The 15,779-nt window shown below is 57.0% G+C and overlaps 1 protein-coding gene across 1 annotated transcript; it reads right to left on the bottom strand.

Annotated features, from left to right (window-relative positions):
* Positions 1-112: 112 nt before the first annotated feature.
* On the bottom strand, positions 113-15,742 carry MEIOSIN (meiosis initiator). Its single transcript, XM_037059734.1, has 13 exons — positions 15,738-15,742; positions 14,914-15,058; positions 9,636-9,747; positions 8,318-8,452; positions 7,281-7,451; positions 6,105-6,213; positions 5,316-5,416; positions 4,453-4,608; positions 3,968-4,041; positions 2,380-2,514; positions 2,071-2,315; positions 1,217-1,306; positions 113-656 (listed from the first exon to the last, which is right to left on the bottom strand). The coding sequence occupies exons 1-13, from the start codon at positions 15,740-15,742 to the stop codon at positions 488-490; spliced, it is 1,647 nt and encodes a 548-aa protein (XP_036915629.1). The 3' UTR covers positions 113-487.
* Positions 15,743-15,779: the final 37 nt, after the last annotated feature.

Genomic DNA, 15,779 nt, shown 5'->3' with positions numbered 1-15,779 from the left:
AGGGGGCAGGGGACCACGACAGCTTGCTTAGTGTCCCTTGCTGGTAACAAGGGTTCCACTTTATTTTGTTGGCAACAATAAATAACCTATAAATAGAACTGGAGGGAGGAGTAGGCTAAGGTGAGAACAAACAGGGTTGAAACCATTTGATTCTGGGGTGGGCCAGGGCAGGTCAGCGGGCGGGGGTGTAGGGAGCCCCTTCTCCGTACCTTCACCTCCCTGCATTTCATCCAGGGCCTCCTTCCCGGGTGGGGGGGGGGGGAAGGAGCTGTGGACAGGCGGGTTCAGCTGCCCACGTAAAAACACACACACACAACATCAGAATCAGAAAACCCTCCGCCTGCCGGCCCGAGGGAACTGGCCAAGGGGACCTCGCCGGCGGGCGTGAGGCCCAGGAGGGGCAACAGCCTTCCCCGCGCGCTCCCGGTTTCCATCGAGCCGCGGAGCTGCGAGGCGGCGGGGAGGCGAGGCGAGGCGAGGCGCCCTCTCATTCACGGCGCGAAGGCAGCTGAGCGGCGGGCCCTGAGGCGGAGCGGGCCCTGTCCGCCAGCAGCTGGTAGAAGGGCTTGGGCACCCCCCAGTCGTCGTCCCCGCTGCTGGAGCTCTCTCTCTTCACAATCCGGTTGTGCTGGCGGCTGAATCTCCGCGCCTTGATGCTGCAGGGAGAGAGAGGGCTGGGTGGGGTCTTGCTCTGTCCCCAGTGTGGCCGGAGCTCTATATGGTCCCACAGGGCGGGCGAGCCTCGGGGACTCCGAGTCCGGGTCTCCACAAGGGGACTCCGCCGAGGGCTCTTCGCCGAAGCCCTGCGCTCTTGTTAAAAACCCGTGTGTTTCAGGGCCCAGCTGAGAAACAGGCAGGTGGAAACTCCGGCCTTGGCGCCGATGAGGGGATTTGGGGAAGGAGGGGGAGGAGGCCCAGCGGAAGGGAAGACCCGGTTTCCTGCTCCGAGAAACCCCGGTGGCAGAGAGGGCGAAAGCAACTTAGGGCAGTGGGGTCCAAATCCCAAATTAAGGTATTTGTCCTTCTAAGTCCCAAAGTGGAGCGCCTCTCCACCTCTGTCACCCCCAGGAATGTCACAACAGTTTGCGACACCCAAATCTCCCACCCCAGTGAACTGCCCGCCTCCTCCCCATCGCAGGAAGGCCAAGGCTCTGAAGACCGGAGCCCCGAGGAGCAGCGGGCCCTCCCCCGCGGGCCGGGCTGCCGCGCTTCTCACCAGTACGGTTTCCGCTCCTGCTCCGTCATCTCCCGCCAGAGCTGGGCCAGCTCTTTAGTGGCAGCCGTGGATGCCGTCCCCGGGCAGGCTCTGGGACAGGAGGGAGGAGGTAAGAAGAGGCCTGCGGGGCAGCCTGACTCCGGCCAAGGCCACCGGCCTGGCCTGACCACGCCAAGCGCTCGTGCCCTCTCCGCGCCTCTGCTTTGCGTTTGGGCACCCGGCTCTCCCCCGCCCGTGTTACCTGGTGCCCCTGTCACACCCCTGGGAGCTGGGGCGTCAAAGAGGGCACCGGGCTAAATGGTTGTTGGGAAGGGGACAGCTGTGTCCCCGGACCTGTAGGGGTCTCGTGTCCCAATATCAGTTCCCCATCTTCCTGTAAGGGTGCTGACGGTTCTCCGCTGGGACCTGGGGGGCCTCCCATCTCATCCCATCCCCCAGCCCCCAACGACCAGGCACAGCGTTGGTCTCCTGACCTACCAAGTCCGCCCCAAGAACTTTTTCTTGAAACCTCAGACAGGAGGGGCTGTGCTCCGGTGCTAGTGTGGGAGCCAGGACACAAGCCCGGGCCTCCCAGGGGTGACCTTGCCCCACCCGCGCCCCACCTGCCCGAGAATGCAGTTCACCTGGAAGACAGTGGCACAGAGAGGGGGGCAAGGACTCCAGGCCAAGCCCTCGGACCAGCCCCACCTGAACCCCATCCACCTCCTCCCTTTTTCAGGTTGCATAAGCCAATTAATTTCCTTTTTTTCTCAAGTCGGAGGGGGTTTCACTGCTTCCAGTTGACAGGCCGTGACCAGTGCCACGGCCCCTGGTGAGATCTGGGGTAGGGCGTGGCTGCTGGAGGGGCCACCCACCGGATATACTGCTTCCGGTTCATCCTGCAGAACATGATGAAGCCGTTGACACACTTTTTCTTCGTCTGAGTGGAGCTGGGGACTTTCTTGTTCTTGGGCTTCACGGGGCCCCTGCCTGCCTGGCCCTTCTGGGCCTTCTTCCTCCTGGCAGAGGGCAAGGTCGAGACCTGGCGGCTGGGAGTCCACGTGTAGTCTCCATCCTCATCGCTCATGGACTTGGGGCCCTCGGGGTCAGCCGGAGTGTCCTGGGTGGGGAGCAGAGACATAGCGTGAGTGGGAGAGGCAGGACCAACTGCGATGGCCATACGCCCTCCCCTGCTGCGCCCACGCCACCTCCGAGTCCGTGTCGGTGACCGAGTCCTCCCAGCTGGAACTGTCCTCCCTCAGCGACGGGTGTTCCTGCGACCCCACGCACTGGCACGGGCCGAGGGAGTCAGGAAGGTCCTTGGAGGCCTCACGGGGTGAGTCCTGGGAGGCGAAGGAGAAAGATGGAGGGGACGTGAGCAGAGCCCGTGGTGCCCTTCTCGCCCCCACGCTTGGCTTTCCTAGGACAGGAGCGTGAGAAGCAGTTCAGATCCAAGACACCCTCCGAACACCCTTGGAATCCAAGCCGATGTTCCCGAGTTCCCACAGGGGTCCGAGGGGAGCTCTCCATGCGGCTCGGGTCTTCTGCCTCCTGCTCTGGGGCCGAATCTCTCCGTGCCATCAGTGTGCCTCCAGTGACACAGCCTTGGAGGCCGGGGCAAGTCCTTACTTCCCTACGTGTCTACAGAACAGTAGACGGACTTTCAGAGCCAGCACAGTGCCCGGCGCTCACGGAGTGTCTATTTTTCTTTTTTTTTTTTTTAAAGAAAAAAAATTTTTTTAAAGATTTTATTTATTTATTTATCTTTAGAGGGGAAGGGGAGGGAGAGAAACATCAATGTATGGTTGCCTTTCGTGCATCCCCTGCTGAGAGTTGACCTGCAGGGAACTGGCCTGCAACCCAGGCATGTGCCCTGACTGGGAATCGAACTGCGTTCCTCTGATTCGCAGGCCCTCGCTCAATCCACTGAGCTACACCAGCCAGGGCAAGAAAAATTTTTAAATATTTTTATTTATTTATCTTTAGAGGGGAAGGGAAGGAGAGAGGGAGAGAAATATCAATGTATGGTTGCCTCTACCGAGGACACACAATGTATCGTGTGTCCCCTGCTGGGAACTGGCCTGCAACCCAGGAATGTGCCCTGACTGGGAATCAAACCGCGATCCTCTGGTTCACAGGCCTGCGCTCAACCCACTGAGCTACACCAGCCAGGGCTTATTTTTCTTTCTTTGTTTTATTGTTGGCACTGATGCAGCCGTCCCCACTTTCCCTACCTTTGCCCCCCTCCTCCCAGCCCCTGATCCCCTTTCCCTCAAGGGTATCTGTTTTTGTTTCTACTGCCCATTCAACTACTCACTGAGACAGCGCTCCCGCCCCCGCCCACTGGAGGGAGAAGGGCTTGGGGACCAGGGCTGGGGCTGCCGATGGACAGATGGTGGCTACAGAGGTGAGCCCCTGGCGGGGGGGGGGGGGGGGGGGCTGGGAGGCGGGTCTTTCCAACTGAGGATTCCCGGGGTTGACCTGCTGCTTTCTGTCGAATGAGACCCCGTCTCAGAGTGGTTGTAAAATTACGTGGGGCATTGCATAGGCACGTAATTTTAGCAACTTTTTAGCTTTCCTCCTTAGCGTCTAGTTCATTCCAAGTGCCCGGCCCAGAGTGAGCGTCTGGTGGCCAGCAGTGGGCATCCAAAGGGTGAGCAGGTGAACCTCCGGCAAAGCCCAGGGGTTGGAGGAGGGAACCAGGCGGGTGAGTGGAACGTGTGGGGAGAAGGATGACTGTGTCTGGGGACGGGTGGGTGGAGAGATGCCTACCTCGTCCTGCGGGTCCTCCAGCACGCAGTCAGAAGGCAAAGGCACAGCATCTAAGAAAATTTCTTCAAAGAGAGCTGTCAGGGAGGGAGGCCAGAGGGTTTTTGTCGAAACCTCAGAAACGAGGGCCTGTGCTCACCCCGGGATGGAAATGCCTGCCTCAAGGCACCAGGCCTCTGTCCCGCCAGCCCGCTGGCTGAGTGCCACTCTCCAGGTTTCTGACCTCCTGCCCCACGTCCAAATCTAGCTCGCTCCCAGGCCAGCTCCCCTGGACCACCTCCAACCTGGGCAAAGCTAGTGGGTCCCCACAGCAGGCTCCAGGAGCCTGCCTTCTCCCTCCCCACCTGGGGCCACCCCCCGCCTAGGCTGCGGGCTCTTCGCATTAGGACCTGGATGAGACTCATCCCTGGTGCCCAGCTCCGCCCAGCACAGGGCTGCGCGCTCCGTGGGCGTCGCCATGTGTTTTCCGCCCAGCCGCGTGTGCTCACCTTGAGTCAGGTACAGGCTGCTGTCCTCCAGGGTCTCTGCTGGCAGTGCTTTCCCTGGGGAGCTGAAGAGGGAAGGGCTGAGGCCTAGGATCTCGCTCAGAGGGCCCGTCACACTCTGGTTGTCAATCTGAGGGGGGCCCAAAGCCAGCGGGCTCCCTGAAAAGAAAACATCAGGCTTGGAGCGGGGTGTGGCCTCTCCCCCAGCTGGCTTTTGGGAGACGATGCCAGACGCTGAGGAAAGATGACTGCCGACCGCTCATTTTGAGTGCTTGGTAGACATGATGAGGCACAAGGCCTGGCGTTATGTCAGGAATGGCAAAAAAAAAAAAAAATCAGTATCATACTGTGCCAGATCCACTAGACTGATTGTAGGTAACTGGATCTCTGTGTTAATGATTCTGGCCCTGGCTCACATAGTCCAGTGACTTGAGCACAGGCCTGTGAACCAAATGGTCGCAGGTTCGATTCCCAGTCAGGGCACATGCCTGGGTTGCAGGAGAGGCATCCGATCCATGTTTCTCTTCCTCTCTATCCCCCCTCTCTAAAAAAATAATTAATAAATCCCAGAACAAAAAAAGGAATGATACTCTGAGGTAGTGTCTGGGATCACAGGGACCACCCGAGACAGAGACAGTGGTGCTGTGTGTCCGCCATCCTGTGGCAGATTAGTAATGTCTGCCATCCTGTGGCAGATTAGTAATGTCTGCTGTGGCAACAGACAGCTGGTGCTGTGTGTCTGCCATCCTGCGCTTAGCAGGTGGTCACACCCTTTCCCGCTTCCCCGCTTCCACTGGAACCCTCCCAAGGAAGGTACCCAGAAGCCCCCACAGCAGCCTACAAAGAAGAGAGAGAGTTTCAGTCACCTGGGGGGATGCCCTCTGGGGTCCAGGCAGGAAGCCAAGGGTCAGCGTCTGCGGCCTCCTTGTCCACCTCCTCGCTGGACTCGTAGAAGGCCAGCTTCTGCCTGCAAGAGGTGGAATTCCCTGGGTGAGCTGTCTCCCCGGGGTGTGGCTTCAGGGCAGAAAGCTTATCGGTTTGAGGTGCGGCCCTCACAGAGCTTCAAGGTTTGTGAGGAGAGGGGCTGTCCTCGGGCGCTGACAACGTGGGGGTTGGGGGGGGGCGTCTGAGAGGCAGGCAGGGCAGGAGGGAGGATGGCCCTGAGCTGGGCCTGAAGGAGGGAGCAGGCTTGCTGAGAAGAGGGATCCGAGGGTGAGAAGCCCAGAGTGGGTTCCTGTGGGTAGTGGCGAATAGTTCGAGGTATTAAGGACAAGATTCATGGGTGTGGGGCAGAAGAGGGTGCGGCACAGTAAGATAAAGCCAGCGAAGTTCTCAAATGCTGGTGGAGATATCTGGGCTCTGGGGGAGGGCTTTAAGCCATGAATTCACATGGTCAAGGTCTGTGTGACCAGTAAGGATGGCTTGGAAGGGTGAGACGGGAGGCAGGGAGGCTGGGGAAGCTGGGGAGGCCGGGGAGGCGCTGTGGCCCGTCTTTCCTTCAAGCTCACGATACCTGCAGGAAGCTGGGCCCACAGCAGTGCGCGCTCCGCAGACACAGGCCGCGGATGTACATCGACCTCATTTCTCAGCGCCCCTCCGCCATTCCAGACCAAACACCTCAGTCTCCCCCACTCACAGCCTTGGGGTTCCCTTACCTGAGATATGACTGTGTTCCGTTGACCAAGTAGGTCCTCTCAGCCCCCTGCGGGGCCCCGAGGGCAGGGTGAGGTCCATCATCCTGGGCGCTGTTGTTGCAGGAGCAGCCTGCGGAGGCAGTGCGGGGCCTGTGACCCGGGCACAGTCTGGACTCTCAGCGGCGGGGATGGAGGGGCGCGGGGTCTGCCACGGCCTCTCGCCCCGCCCCACCCCGGCCAACCCCTCTGCCTTTGGGACCTCTGCAGGAGGCTCAGGGACAACCCGAATCACCACTAGGTTTCTGGAATCCCACTCCTCTATCCGAAGCTGCAAGGAAGACCAAATCCTGACGTGGAATCACGTCGATGGAGAGGATAGCAAACAAGTATGAAGAGCTCCCCGGGGCCAGCGCGCACTATTTAAGCATTTTACACGCTGCTCAGTAATCCTCTCTGATGGAGTACCACCATCACCCCCATTTTCCAGTTAAGTAAACTGAGGCGTCAAGCTATTAAGTAACTTGCCCAAAGTCACGCAGGGCTGGGAAGCCCTCCCTCCCCAGATGGGTCAGGCCCCTCCTCTGGGTCCCCAAGACTCTCTGGGCAACCCCCAAAAGCCTGATCGCTCTGGACTCCCTCACTGGACTGTGTCACCAGCAGCTGGCACGTGGCCTGGCAGAGAGGCAGCGCCCAGGGAGTAAGGGCTGAGTGGACAGAGGGATGGGGTAGGACGGCTCGAGGCCCTGTCTTCCAGTCGCCCACTTTGTCGCTTGGCTCTCTGCCGAGGGAGCCCTCGCTGCTCTTGAACCCGGTGCAGAGACAGGGAGTCCCTCGAGCGGCTGTCTGGCTGCATTGAGTAACGTTTCCTGAGGAGGCCCTGCTCTCACACGAGGGCTGCACTGACCCTGACCCTGACCCTGTCCCGCCTTTACACCCACGGCTGACCCTAAAGGGAAGAGACACTGGGAAAGAGGCCATGGCTGTGCAAGGCGAGAGACAGTGTCCCTCCTGTGCTCCCTTGAGGCCCCAGTCCCCAGCTACTAGGACTGTGCCCAGCTGTTGCAGATGCCCAGTAAGTGGCGAATAAATGGCTGGCCGAGTTCATGGTGAGGAAAGACCAACGTAAGACCTCCCAGGAGACCCTGTCCTTAGCCACAGCCAGCAGTGTCAGCCAGGGTCTGCTCCCGTTTCTGTCACCTTGAGGCCAGGACAACGCAGCCTCGGGGTGCGTGTAGGAATCAGCGCATCTTAGAGGAGCGGCGGTCCCCGCCACATTTCCTCCTTTCTGGTCTGCGGGTGCGGCCACCTGCTTCTTGGGCTTGTCCAGGGCCAGACAGCGACGAGGGTTCTGAGCCCGGGTCTGGCGTTCTGGGACAACAGAGAGACGGCATCAAATGGAGCTGGGGCCTGAGTGTCACCACGGCTCAGGTGGCGGTCTCCTTTGCTCTGGGCCCAACCGCCTGTTTCAGAGCTGTGCCTGGCCTGGCCACTCACAGACTTCCCGGGCAAGCCCGGGTCCTCAGTCAGAGAGCGCCTAGTCCGACGCTTCCCTCCCGTGCCTCCAGTTAGAACTGGTTAACCTTGCAAGCTCTGAAAAATCCGATGCCCAGCTGGCGCCCCAGACCATGGAAACCTGACGTTCTGGGTGTGAGCCTCGGGCATAGGCATTTTTTAAAGCGCCCTGGATGACCGGGGTGTGCGGCCAGGGCTGGACATCACTGATTAGGTCCAACTCCCACTTTAAAGACGTGGGAACTGAGGCCCGCAAAAGAAAAGGGACACGTAGGGGAGTTACAGCCAGGCTAAGGCGGGGCCCTGGACACTGGCCTCCCACGCCTGGGTCTTTCCTCCCTGACGGCCTGGCCCAGGGACAGGTCCCTGGCCATGGAGACCATACATGTTGATGGCAGCTTCCATCAGAGAGACCCCACTCCTCTCCTCTCACGCATCGCTTGAGCGGGATGTTCCCCAGCCTCTGACCCCTAAGACCCCGCTGTGGCAGGCACTACAATTTCCAGATGAGGAAGACGAGGCTCAGAGGACAGTGAGCACCCCGGGTCTTAGAGCTAATAGAGGAGGAGCCCGAAATCGAACCCAGGCATGCCGGACTCTGAAGCCTCGCCAGGGGTTCAGGGTTGCTGACTTGGCCTCCTGGGAGCGTGGCGGCCCTGGGGAAGGAGCCCCACTTCCATCTGACCCCCACTTCCAGTTCTGCCTCCCCTGACAGCCTGTACCTGTGGCTCGGGTCAGCTTCTTCTTCCGAGGTTTCTGACAGGCTCCCCAGACACAGCACTTACAAGAGTGTGGGGGGCTGGATGGGGTGAGGTGTCTGCGCCTCGCAGAGCCCGCGGTAGGGTTCCGACCCCGCCCTGCACAGGACGGAGAAGGAGACGGGTCAGAGGCCCTCGCCCCCCTCCCAAGCCCTCCGTTCTGGACAGCCCCTCCCAACGGTGGCAGGGGTGGGGACGGTCTGCCACCCTCTGCAGGCCGACTTTACAGGGGTTGAAACTGATGTCCCAAACGGAGACCAAAACTATGAGGTTCCACAGTCAGGTGGCAAAAGGACAGGCAAAAAAACTGGGGTTTCTCCGGGGCCGTTCTGGGTCTTAGCCCAGAGAGAAGACGGACTCAGTGCTCCCCAAATGTGTCCCCATATTCTGCACCCCAAACCAGTTCCTCGAGACAGTGAGGGCTCCGCTCCCGCCCTGGGTCGCCCAGGGCCTCTCCCTCAGGCCTCTCCGTTCTTCCTCCCTAACGTCTCCCAGACGCACCCGCTCTGTCCACACTCAGCTACGGGGCCGGATCACCCCTAAAAGTATCGCCACGGATCTCCCAGACTCCAGTTTCTCTCTTAATAACCGGCCCTCCACCCTAGATGTTAGAGAACTCTTTCTTAAAAAGAAAAGAAAGAAAATCGATGGCTTGGCCCTGCCTGCAAGTCCGTGGTTCTCACTTCGTCTCCCTCTGCAGCCGGCACGCGAAGCCCCTCGGGGGTCTCGTCTCTGCCCCAGCGGCTCCCCTTCCGGCCTGTGTGGTTTTGCGCCAGTAATGGCAGCAGCCAGCGCTTGCAGTCCTGGGCGGCTGGCGTGTCCCAGGCATGGCGTCCCAACACCCTCTACGTGTGTTCACTCATTTCATCTTCCAGGCAAACCCAGGAGACAGGCCTGAGTATCGGTCCCATTTTGCAGGCGAGGAAACCGAAGCTCAGAGAGGGTAACGTACCCAGACAAGTACCTGAGGACCTGGCTCACGGAGCGAGAGCCTGTGCACGTCGTCTTGATGCTACACGGTCCCCGTAGCCACACCCTCGGCTTGCCTGTCCCCACACATTCCACACGTGTCTTCTCCTGCCTGCACGCTCTCGCTCGGGTTGTTTCTTCTACTTGCCAGGGCTCCCCTTCTATTACCCCCAAAGGCCCCACTCCGAGACCCCTACTCCCTCCGTCTCCCCAGACACCCTCCTCTGACTTTGACCCCTAAGTCTCGGAGGGTCCCGGACCAAAGGACAATACTTAGCGCGGGCCCTGCGCAGTGCCGGCTGAGCTCACTCACCCTGGACTTCACCCTTCCCACTGGCGGCGTGGAAGGTTAGCAGGGCCTGGGCCACGTCGATGTTTCTCTGGAGGTGCTGGATGTAGTGCAGGGCATGCAGCAGAATCTCCTTCTGCCCGCAAAGGAAAGGCCGGTCACGCACGGCAGGGGCGTGCACCGGGGTGAGGAGGGCTCCGGGGCCCCGTCCCCGACCCCAGCAACCCCTCCACTGATAGGCACCTTCCTGCTTCACCGTTTGGTTCTCATGGCGGCCCAGCGAGGCAGCGGTCACGGCGAAGGAAACCGAGGCTCAGGGTGTGATGGGATTGCCAAGGTTACAGAGGGCAAGTGGTGGAGCCGAGCTCTACACCCACGTCAGCCTCTCTCCTGGTCCACTTTTTTGGCACGTGCTGTCCAGCTTCCCACCCCCAGCCCTTTGCACGTGCTGTGTTCTCCATCTGCAGTCTTCCTCTTCTTCCCACACGCTCCCTCACCTGGCATCTGCTCGGAACTTCAGCACAGGGATCCCCCTTCCAGGAGGAAGGAGCTTCCCTCCTTCCTGACCCCTCTCGCCCAGGCTGGGTCAGATGTCCCTCCTAGGCACTGCCGCAACACCCTGGGACCGAATTCCACCAAGGCACTTGCCACACTGTTTTATAACGGTCTGTCTATACATGGTTCTCTCCTGCTGCCCGTGGACTAGTTGAGGGTACAGACGGTAGCTACTGGATTTCTGTGTCCCGAGCACACAGAATTGAGAGCTGCCTTAGCCAGTGACTGCTGGAGAGGCAGATATTCCCACAGTGCCAAGCGCGATACCTCCTGCCCAGCACGCAGCACCCGTCCAGCCATTAAATACCGACCGGGTTGGGAGCAGCCAAATAAGACGGCTACCTACTCAGGGTCGGGTGTGTAGGGGTGACCTGGAAATACTGATTTTTTTAGATATACTTCCGTTTGCCTCACAGAGCTTACAATCTAGTGAGGGCAGCGGACCTTAACAAACTCATACATCAAACAAAGTTCCTGGCTTGTGTGATAAGCATCACGAATCAGAGAGTATAATAACACAGGATTCTGTGGTCACGGGTGGATGTCCAGCGAGGCCCCTTGGAAGCATCAGCATTTAAACGGAGACCTGAAGAATGAAAGGCGTTAGCCCGGTGCAGACATGAGGGAAGAACAGCAAGAAGGATTTGGGGGGGGATCCTACTGGAACGCTCGAACAACAAGAAAACTGTTAGCAGTAAGAGTCCAAACTGCAAATCAGGGAACGTGGTCCCTCGAGGGGACTCAGGTGAAACTGCCCCGTAAACTGTAATACAGACGGTCGCTGAAATTATTTGACCTGAGCCATGAGCGGCAGCTACGACCTCACTAGGGAGTACATGCGACATGGACAAGACTTGCTTTTTTGAGAAGTATCCGGATTCAATCTGCCCCTCACCGGCTGTGTACTGGGAGCAGGTGGTTCCACTTCTCTGAGCCTCAGTTTTTCCATCCGTGCAATGGGAATGAGATCCTTATCCAGGCTCAGAGGATTATCGTTAGGAGTCAAAAAGCAGCGGATGTGAGATCGCTCAGTGCAGAGCCTGATACTTCGGTTGCCTAATACATGCTTTGTGGATGACAGTGGGTATACCTTCACCAGGTTCTCAAGGGAGTGACTTTTTATATCCAGACCATGTTTTTTCCCAGTGTTTTTTTTTTAAATATTTTATTTATTTATTTATCTTTAGAGGGTAAGGAGAGAGGGAGAGAAACATCAATGTACGGTTGCCTTTCATGCATCCCCTGCTGGAGGCTCGCCTGCAGGGAACCAGCCTGCAACCCAGGCATGTACCCTGACTGGGAATCGAACCGCGATCCTCTGGTTTGCAGGCCTGTGCTCAATCCACTGAGCTACACCAGCCAGGGCTTCCCAGTGTTGTTTTTTAAATATTTTATTTATTTTGTTTTAGAGAGAGGGGAAAGGAGGGAGAGAGGGAGAGAAACAGGATGTGTGCTCGACTGCCTCTCTTGCACCCCCTACTGGGGACCTCACTGGCAACCCAGGCGTGTGCCCTGACTGGGAATCGAACTGGCGACCCTTAGGTCCACAGGGCAGTGCTCAGTCCACTGATGCACACCAGCAAGGGTGTGATACTGTGTGTTTAGTTTAATATCTCCACCACCAGGCTTGGCGCATGGTAGGCACTCACTAAGCTGAAGTCTCTAAACTATAAAGGAATACAAAATGTTACTTATTATTGCTAGGATAAAGATTTTATGCAGGAGGCAACTGGGCCTCGTCTGAGATTTCAAGACAGAAAGTTCAGTAATTGAAACTTCAGGAAGGTTAGCTTGGGGGCTGCACCAAAGTTTCAAATACCAGCGATCTTCTAAGGGTCAGATGGACAAGTCCTGCAACTTCCCCAACAGAGAAAATTCATTCATTCATTCATTCATTCATTCATTCATTCGACACACGCCTACTGAGCAATGAATGACAGAGTGGTTGAGGGCGCGGACCTGTGTGAAGAGACACCTGACTCTGTCTTAAGCCGGCCGTGTCCCTGGGCAACACGACCTCTCTGTGCTTCAGTTTCCTCAAACCAAAAAAAAGAACATCTGCATCTCACAAGCTTTGTGGGGAGGAGTAAATGACAAAATGTATACAAACTGCTTGGCACCTCGAATTCCCCGTCCTTTGGGAGCAACTGTTAGTATTCTCTGCTCGGTGCTCAGCCCCATAGGCACCGGGGATAAGGATTTATCCCTTACGGTCCGTGCCATCTCAGACCTCTTCACCTGACGGGGGTCAGAGGTCAGAAAGCAGTCGCAGTGACATGCTGAAGGCTTTGGTGGTCAGAGGGAGAGGAAGCTGCAGTACCACGGGGGGAAGGGGGCATTTAATCAGCCAGGGTGGTGAGCGGGCTGCCACAGTCTAAGCTGTGTCCCGTCCCAAACTCGGGAGAGGCTGCACCAGTACGTTCACTGAGTGATGGATGGAGCAAGCCCCAGAGCCCCGAGGGGCTGCGATGATGCACTTCAAGCAGACGGGTCCAGTGGGGGTTGGGGGCTGAAGGGAACTCAGGTTGTATGTGGTGCAGAGGGTCCGGGACTGAACTAAGGAAGGGGGAAGGCGGGAGAGGAGAGGGATCCCTTACAGTAGAGAACCCGTGGTAAAGAAAGTAGGCCGAGGCCTGGGCAGAATTCCACGAGGAGACGCGGTCATCCGGTCAGTGATAAAATTGTGCCTGTCCCTGACCAGAATGTCATTCCTCCAGAGCAGGGACTGTGTCCTAGACATTTCTGCACTCCCTGCCAAGAGCTTGTGACAGCACCTACATACCCCAAATACTCAAATGTCTGAGGACAAAATTCCTCAAATAATTTTGAGCACTGGGTGGTCTGTGTGATGCCACGCCCCCCAAAATGTCTATGTCCGTCTCCGGATCCTATGATTATGATGCCTTATAAGACAAAGGGGAGCCCTGGCCGGTGTGGCTCAGGGGACTGAGCACTGGCCTGGGAACCAAAGGGTCACCAGTTCGATTCCCAGTCAGGGCACATGGCTGGGTGGTGGGCCAGGTGCCCTGTAGGGGTCACACAAGAGCCAACCACAGGCTGATGTTTCTCTCCCTCTCTTTCTCCCTCCCTTCCCCTCTAAAAATAAATCAATAAAACCTTTTTTAAAAAGGACAAAGGGAACTTTGCAAATGTGACTGATGTGACTTGAATAAGGGTCCTCAGAGTGGGGATTACTCTGGATTATCCGAGTGGGCCCTACAGCATCAGGATTCCTTATAAGCGGGAAGCAGGAGGGTCAAAGGCAGAGAAGGTGAAGTGATAGTGGAAGCAGAGAGAGAAGGTGAGATTTGGAAATGCCACACTTCTGGCTTTGAAGGGGCTGTGAGCCGAGGGACACGGTGACCTGCAGAAGCTGGCAAAGGCAATGGACTCTCTCTGGGTCCTCCAAAGAGAAGTGGCTCTGCCGACACCCCAACTTTAGACCAGTTAGACTCGTTTGGGGGTTCTGACCTCCAGAATGGTCAGAGAATAGATCTGTGGTGTTTTAAATGTTAAATTCATGGTAATTTGTGATAGTAGCAACAAGAAACTATTATAAGCACTTATGATTAAGAGATATTTAGGGGGGCCCTGGCTGGTATGGCTCAGTGGATTGAGCATGGCCTGTGAACCAAAGGGTCGCCGGTTCGATTCCCAGTCAGGGCACATGCCTGGGTTGCAGGCCAGGTCCCCAGTAGGGGGTGCTTGAGAGGCAACCACACACTGATGTTTCTCTCCCTCTCTTTCTCCCTCCCTTCCCCTCTCTAAAAATAAATAGATAATAATTATCTTTAAAAATGAAAACAATTATTTGGGGGGCATTTCAACAGGACTGGGGGTTGATGGAATGCGCCGTGTGGGGAGAAGGTCAGGGTTAAAGTCTGGCAAATCTTTCCAGAACACCTGCTCCTGTGAACCTCTCTGGAGGCGAGTGGCACATTCTAGCCCGGATCGGTTAGTCCTGTGCTCAAATCTCTATCTTCCTGACCAGATTCTGAGCTCCCAGAGGATGAGGACTGGGTCTCCAACTCCTTTGCTTCCTCTTGTTACAATCATAAAAGTTCTGACATCCAACAGTCTTTCCATACCTGGCTGATGAACGAATAAGTGAATGACTGAATGAGAGGGACTATATAGCAAGGAAACACCATGCCAGGCCTTCAGGATCTCCAAGTCTCGCGTTAAGTTGTCCCCGCGAGGGGGTGAGATGTTAGCTCGGCACTGGCTAGGTTTATGGAGTAGCCAGTGGGGACACGCAGAGGCACTTTCTTTATCTGCATCTACATCATGGAGGTGACACCCACAGGTCACAAAACAGGGAGAGAAGTGGAATGTATTCAGGGCCCGCCGCGGTTATGGTGTCATTTTGGCTTCACCATATCTCTCAGCAGGAGGAGTTATCTTTACGCATTTACAGCTGGGAAACCCCAAGCTTGAGAGGCTGATTAACGGGAGTGACCTGCCGGGGATTCTGCACTTGTGAAGCCGGAGGGCTCGAACCCATGGCTGGTGGACTCCCAAAGCAGTGACCTGTGCCTGGCTCCTTGCCCATCTTCCCCCTGCCTCCTTTTCGAGAGACAATGCCGCAGTCCAGAGTGGAATTCCCATCCAGAGCGTGCCCCTGCCCATCATGGTGCTGTTCTGGGAAGGGTCTGTCACTGTTTCTCAGGACAAGGGGAGTGAACCTGCTTACTGACATTTTAACATCCACCTCCCAAATATACCTCCTCTCTTTCAGTCCACATACCTTGGTGAGCTTCTTGCTACTGGTCCTCGGGGCCACAGGGAGCAGCAACGCCAACTCACGGAGTTTGCTGGTGTGGTTTTTCTTTTGCTTCCTGTTTGGGCACAAGAACTGATTTTGACGATGACATCCAAATGGAATTTGGCACCTGTCTCGTTGTTCCCCATCTCAGGGACCACAGCCTTAGCACCCAAGACAAAGTCCCGGGCATCACCTGGACGTGATCCCTGATCCTCTTGTCTAATCGGTCACCAAATCTTGCCCATTCCTCGTCTGGTCCCTTCTCTCCACCACCACAGCCCCTGCTTTCATCCCTTTACTGACATCCTCCCAGGCCTCCCTCCAGCTTCCCGCCTGGCCTCCTCCCATCCGTACTCTGTACTAGAATCTGTCTCAAACACGAACCTGCCCAGTTTGCTCATCTGTGCAATGGAAATGAGCACACCCATTCAGGCTCAGGGGGTTATCAACAGGATTAAATAAATGAGAGTGTGTGAAATCACCCAGCGCACAACCTGGTCTATTAGGTGCCTAATACGTGCTTCAGCCTCTCCATGCCATCCCACTAAGGACCGAGTTTAAATCCTCAATATGGTCTGCAATGCCCCTCATGGCTTGGCCTGGCTGACCATTCTCTTACTTCCTTTGGTTCTCTCCCATTGTCTGACCCTAACTGCCCAGGACAGGTGAGGCACCTCGGCTGTGGTCCCTCATCCCCCGTGTTCATGAACTTCTCTGTTCCCTGGACTGGGTCGAAAGCTGGGTTGTGGGGGAGGGGGTTCCCTCTATCTCCAGCACCTAGAACCGGCTCTGGTGCAGGAACTCACTGCATCGTTGCTAAATGAATGAACAAAAAAGGGCATGAGAGT

This window comes from Sturnira hondurensis, unplaced genomic scaffold (assembly GCF_014824575.4).
Source record: "Sturnira hondurensis isolate 20B ecotype Veracruz unplaced genomic scaffold, ASM1482457v3 Scaffold0001020, whole genome shotgun sequence".
Classification (NCBI taxonomy): domain Eukaryota; kingdom Metazoa; phylum Chordata; class Mammalia; order Chiroptera; family Phyllostomidae; genus Sturnira; species Sturnira hondurensis.
This window is presented reverse-complemented; position numbering and strand designations above follow the sequence as displayed.

Excerpts from the sequence above, each read along its gene's own strand:
- MEIOSIN (XM_037059734.1), bottom strand. Across the intron at positions 2,515-3,967 it reads TGGAGGACCCGCAGGACGAG|GACCTTCCTGACTCCCTCGG; the intron begins GTAGGCATCTCT and ends GAGGCCTCCAAG. Across the intron at positions 2,316-2,379 it reads CGTGGGCGCAGCAGGGGAGG|GACACTCCGGCTGACCCCGA; the intron begins GCGTATGGCCAT and ends CTCCCCACCCAG.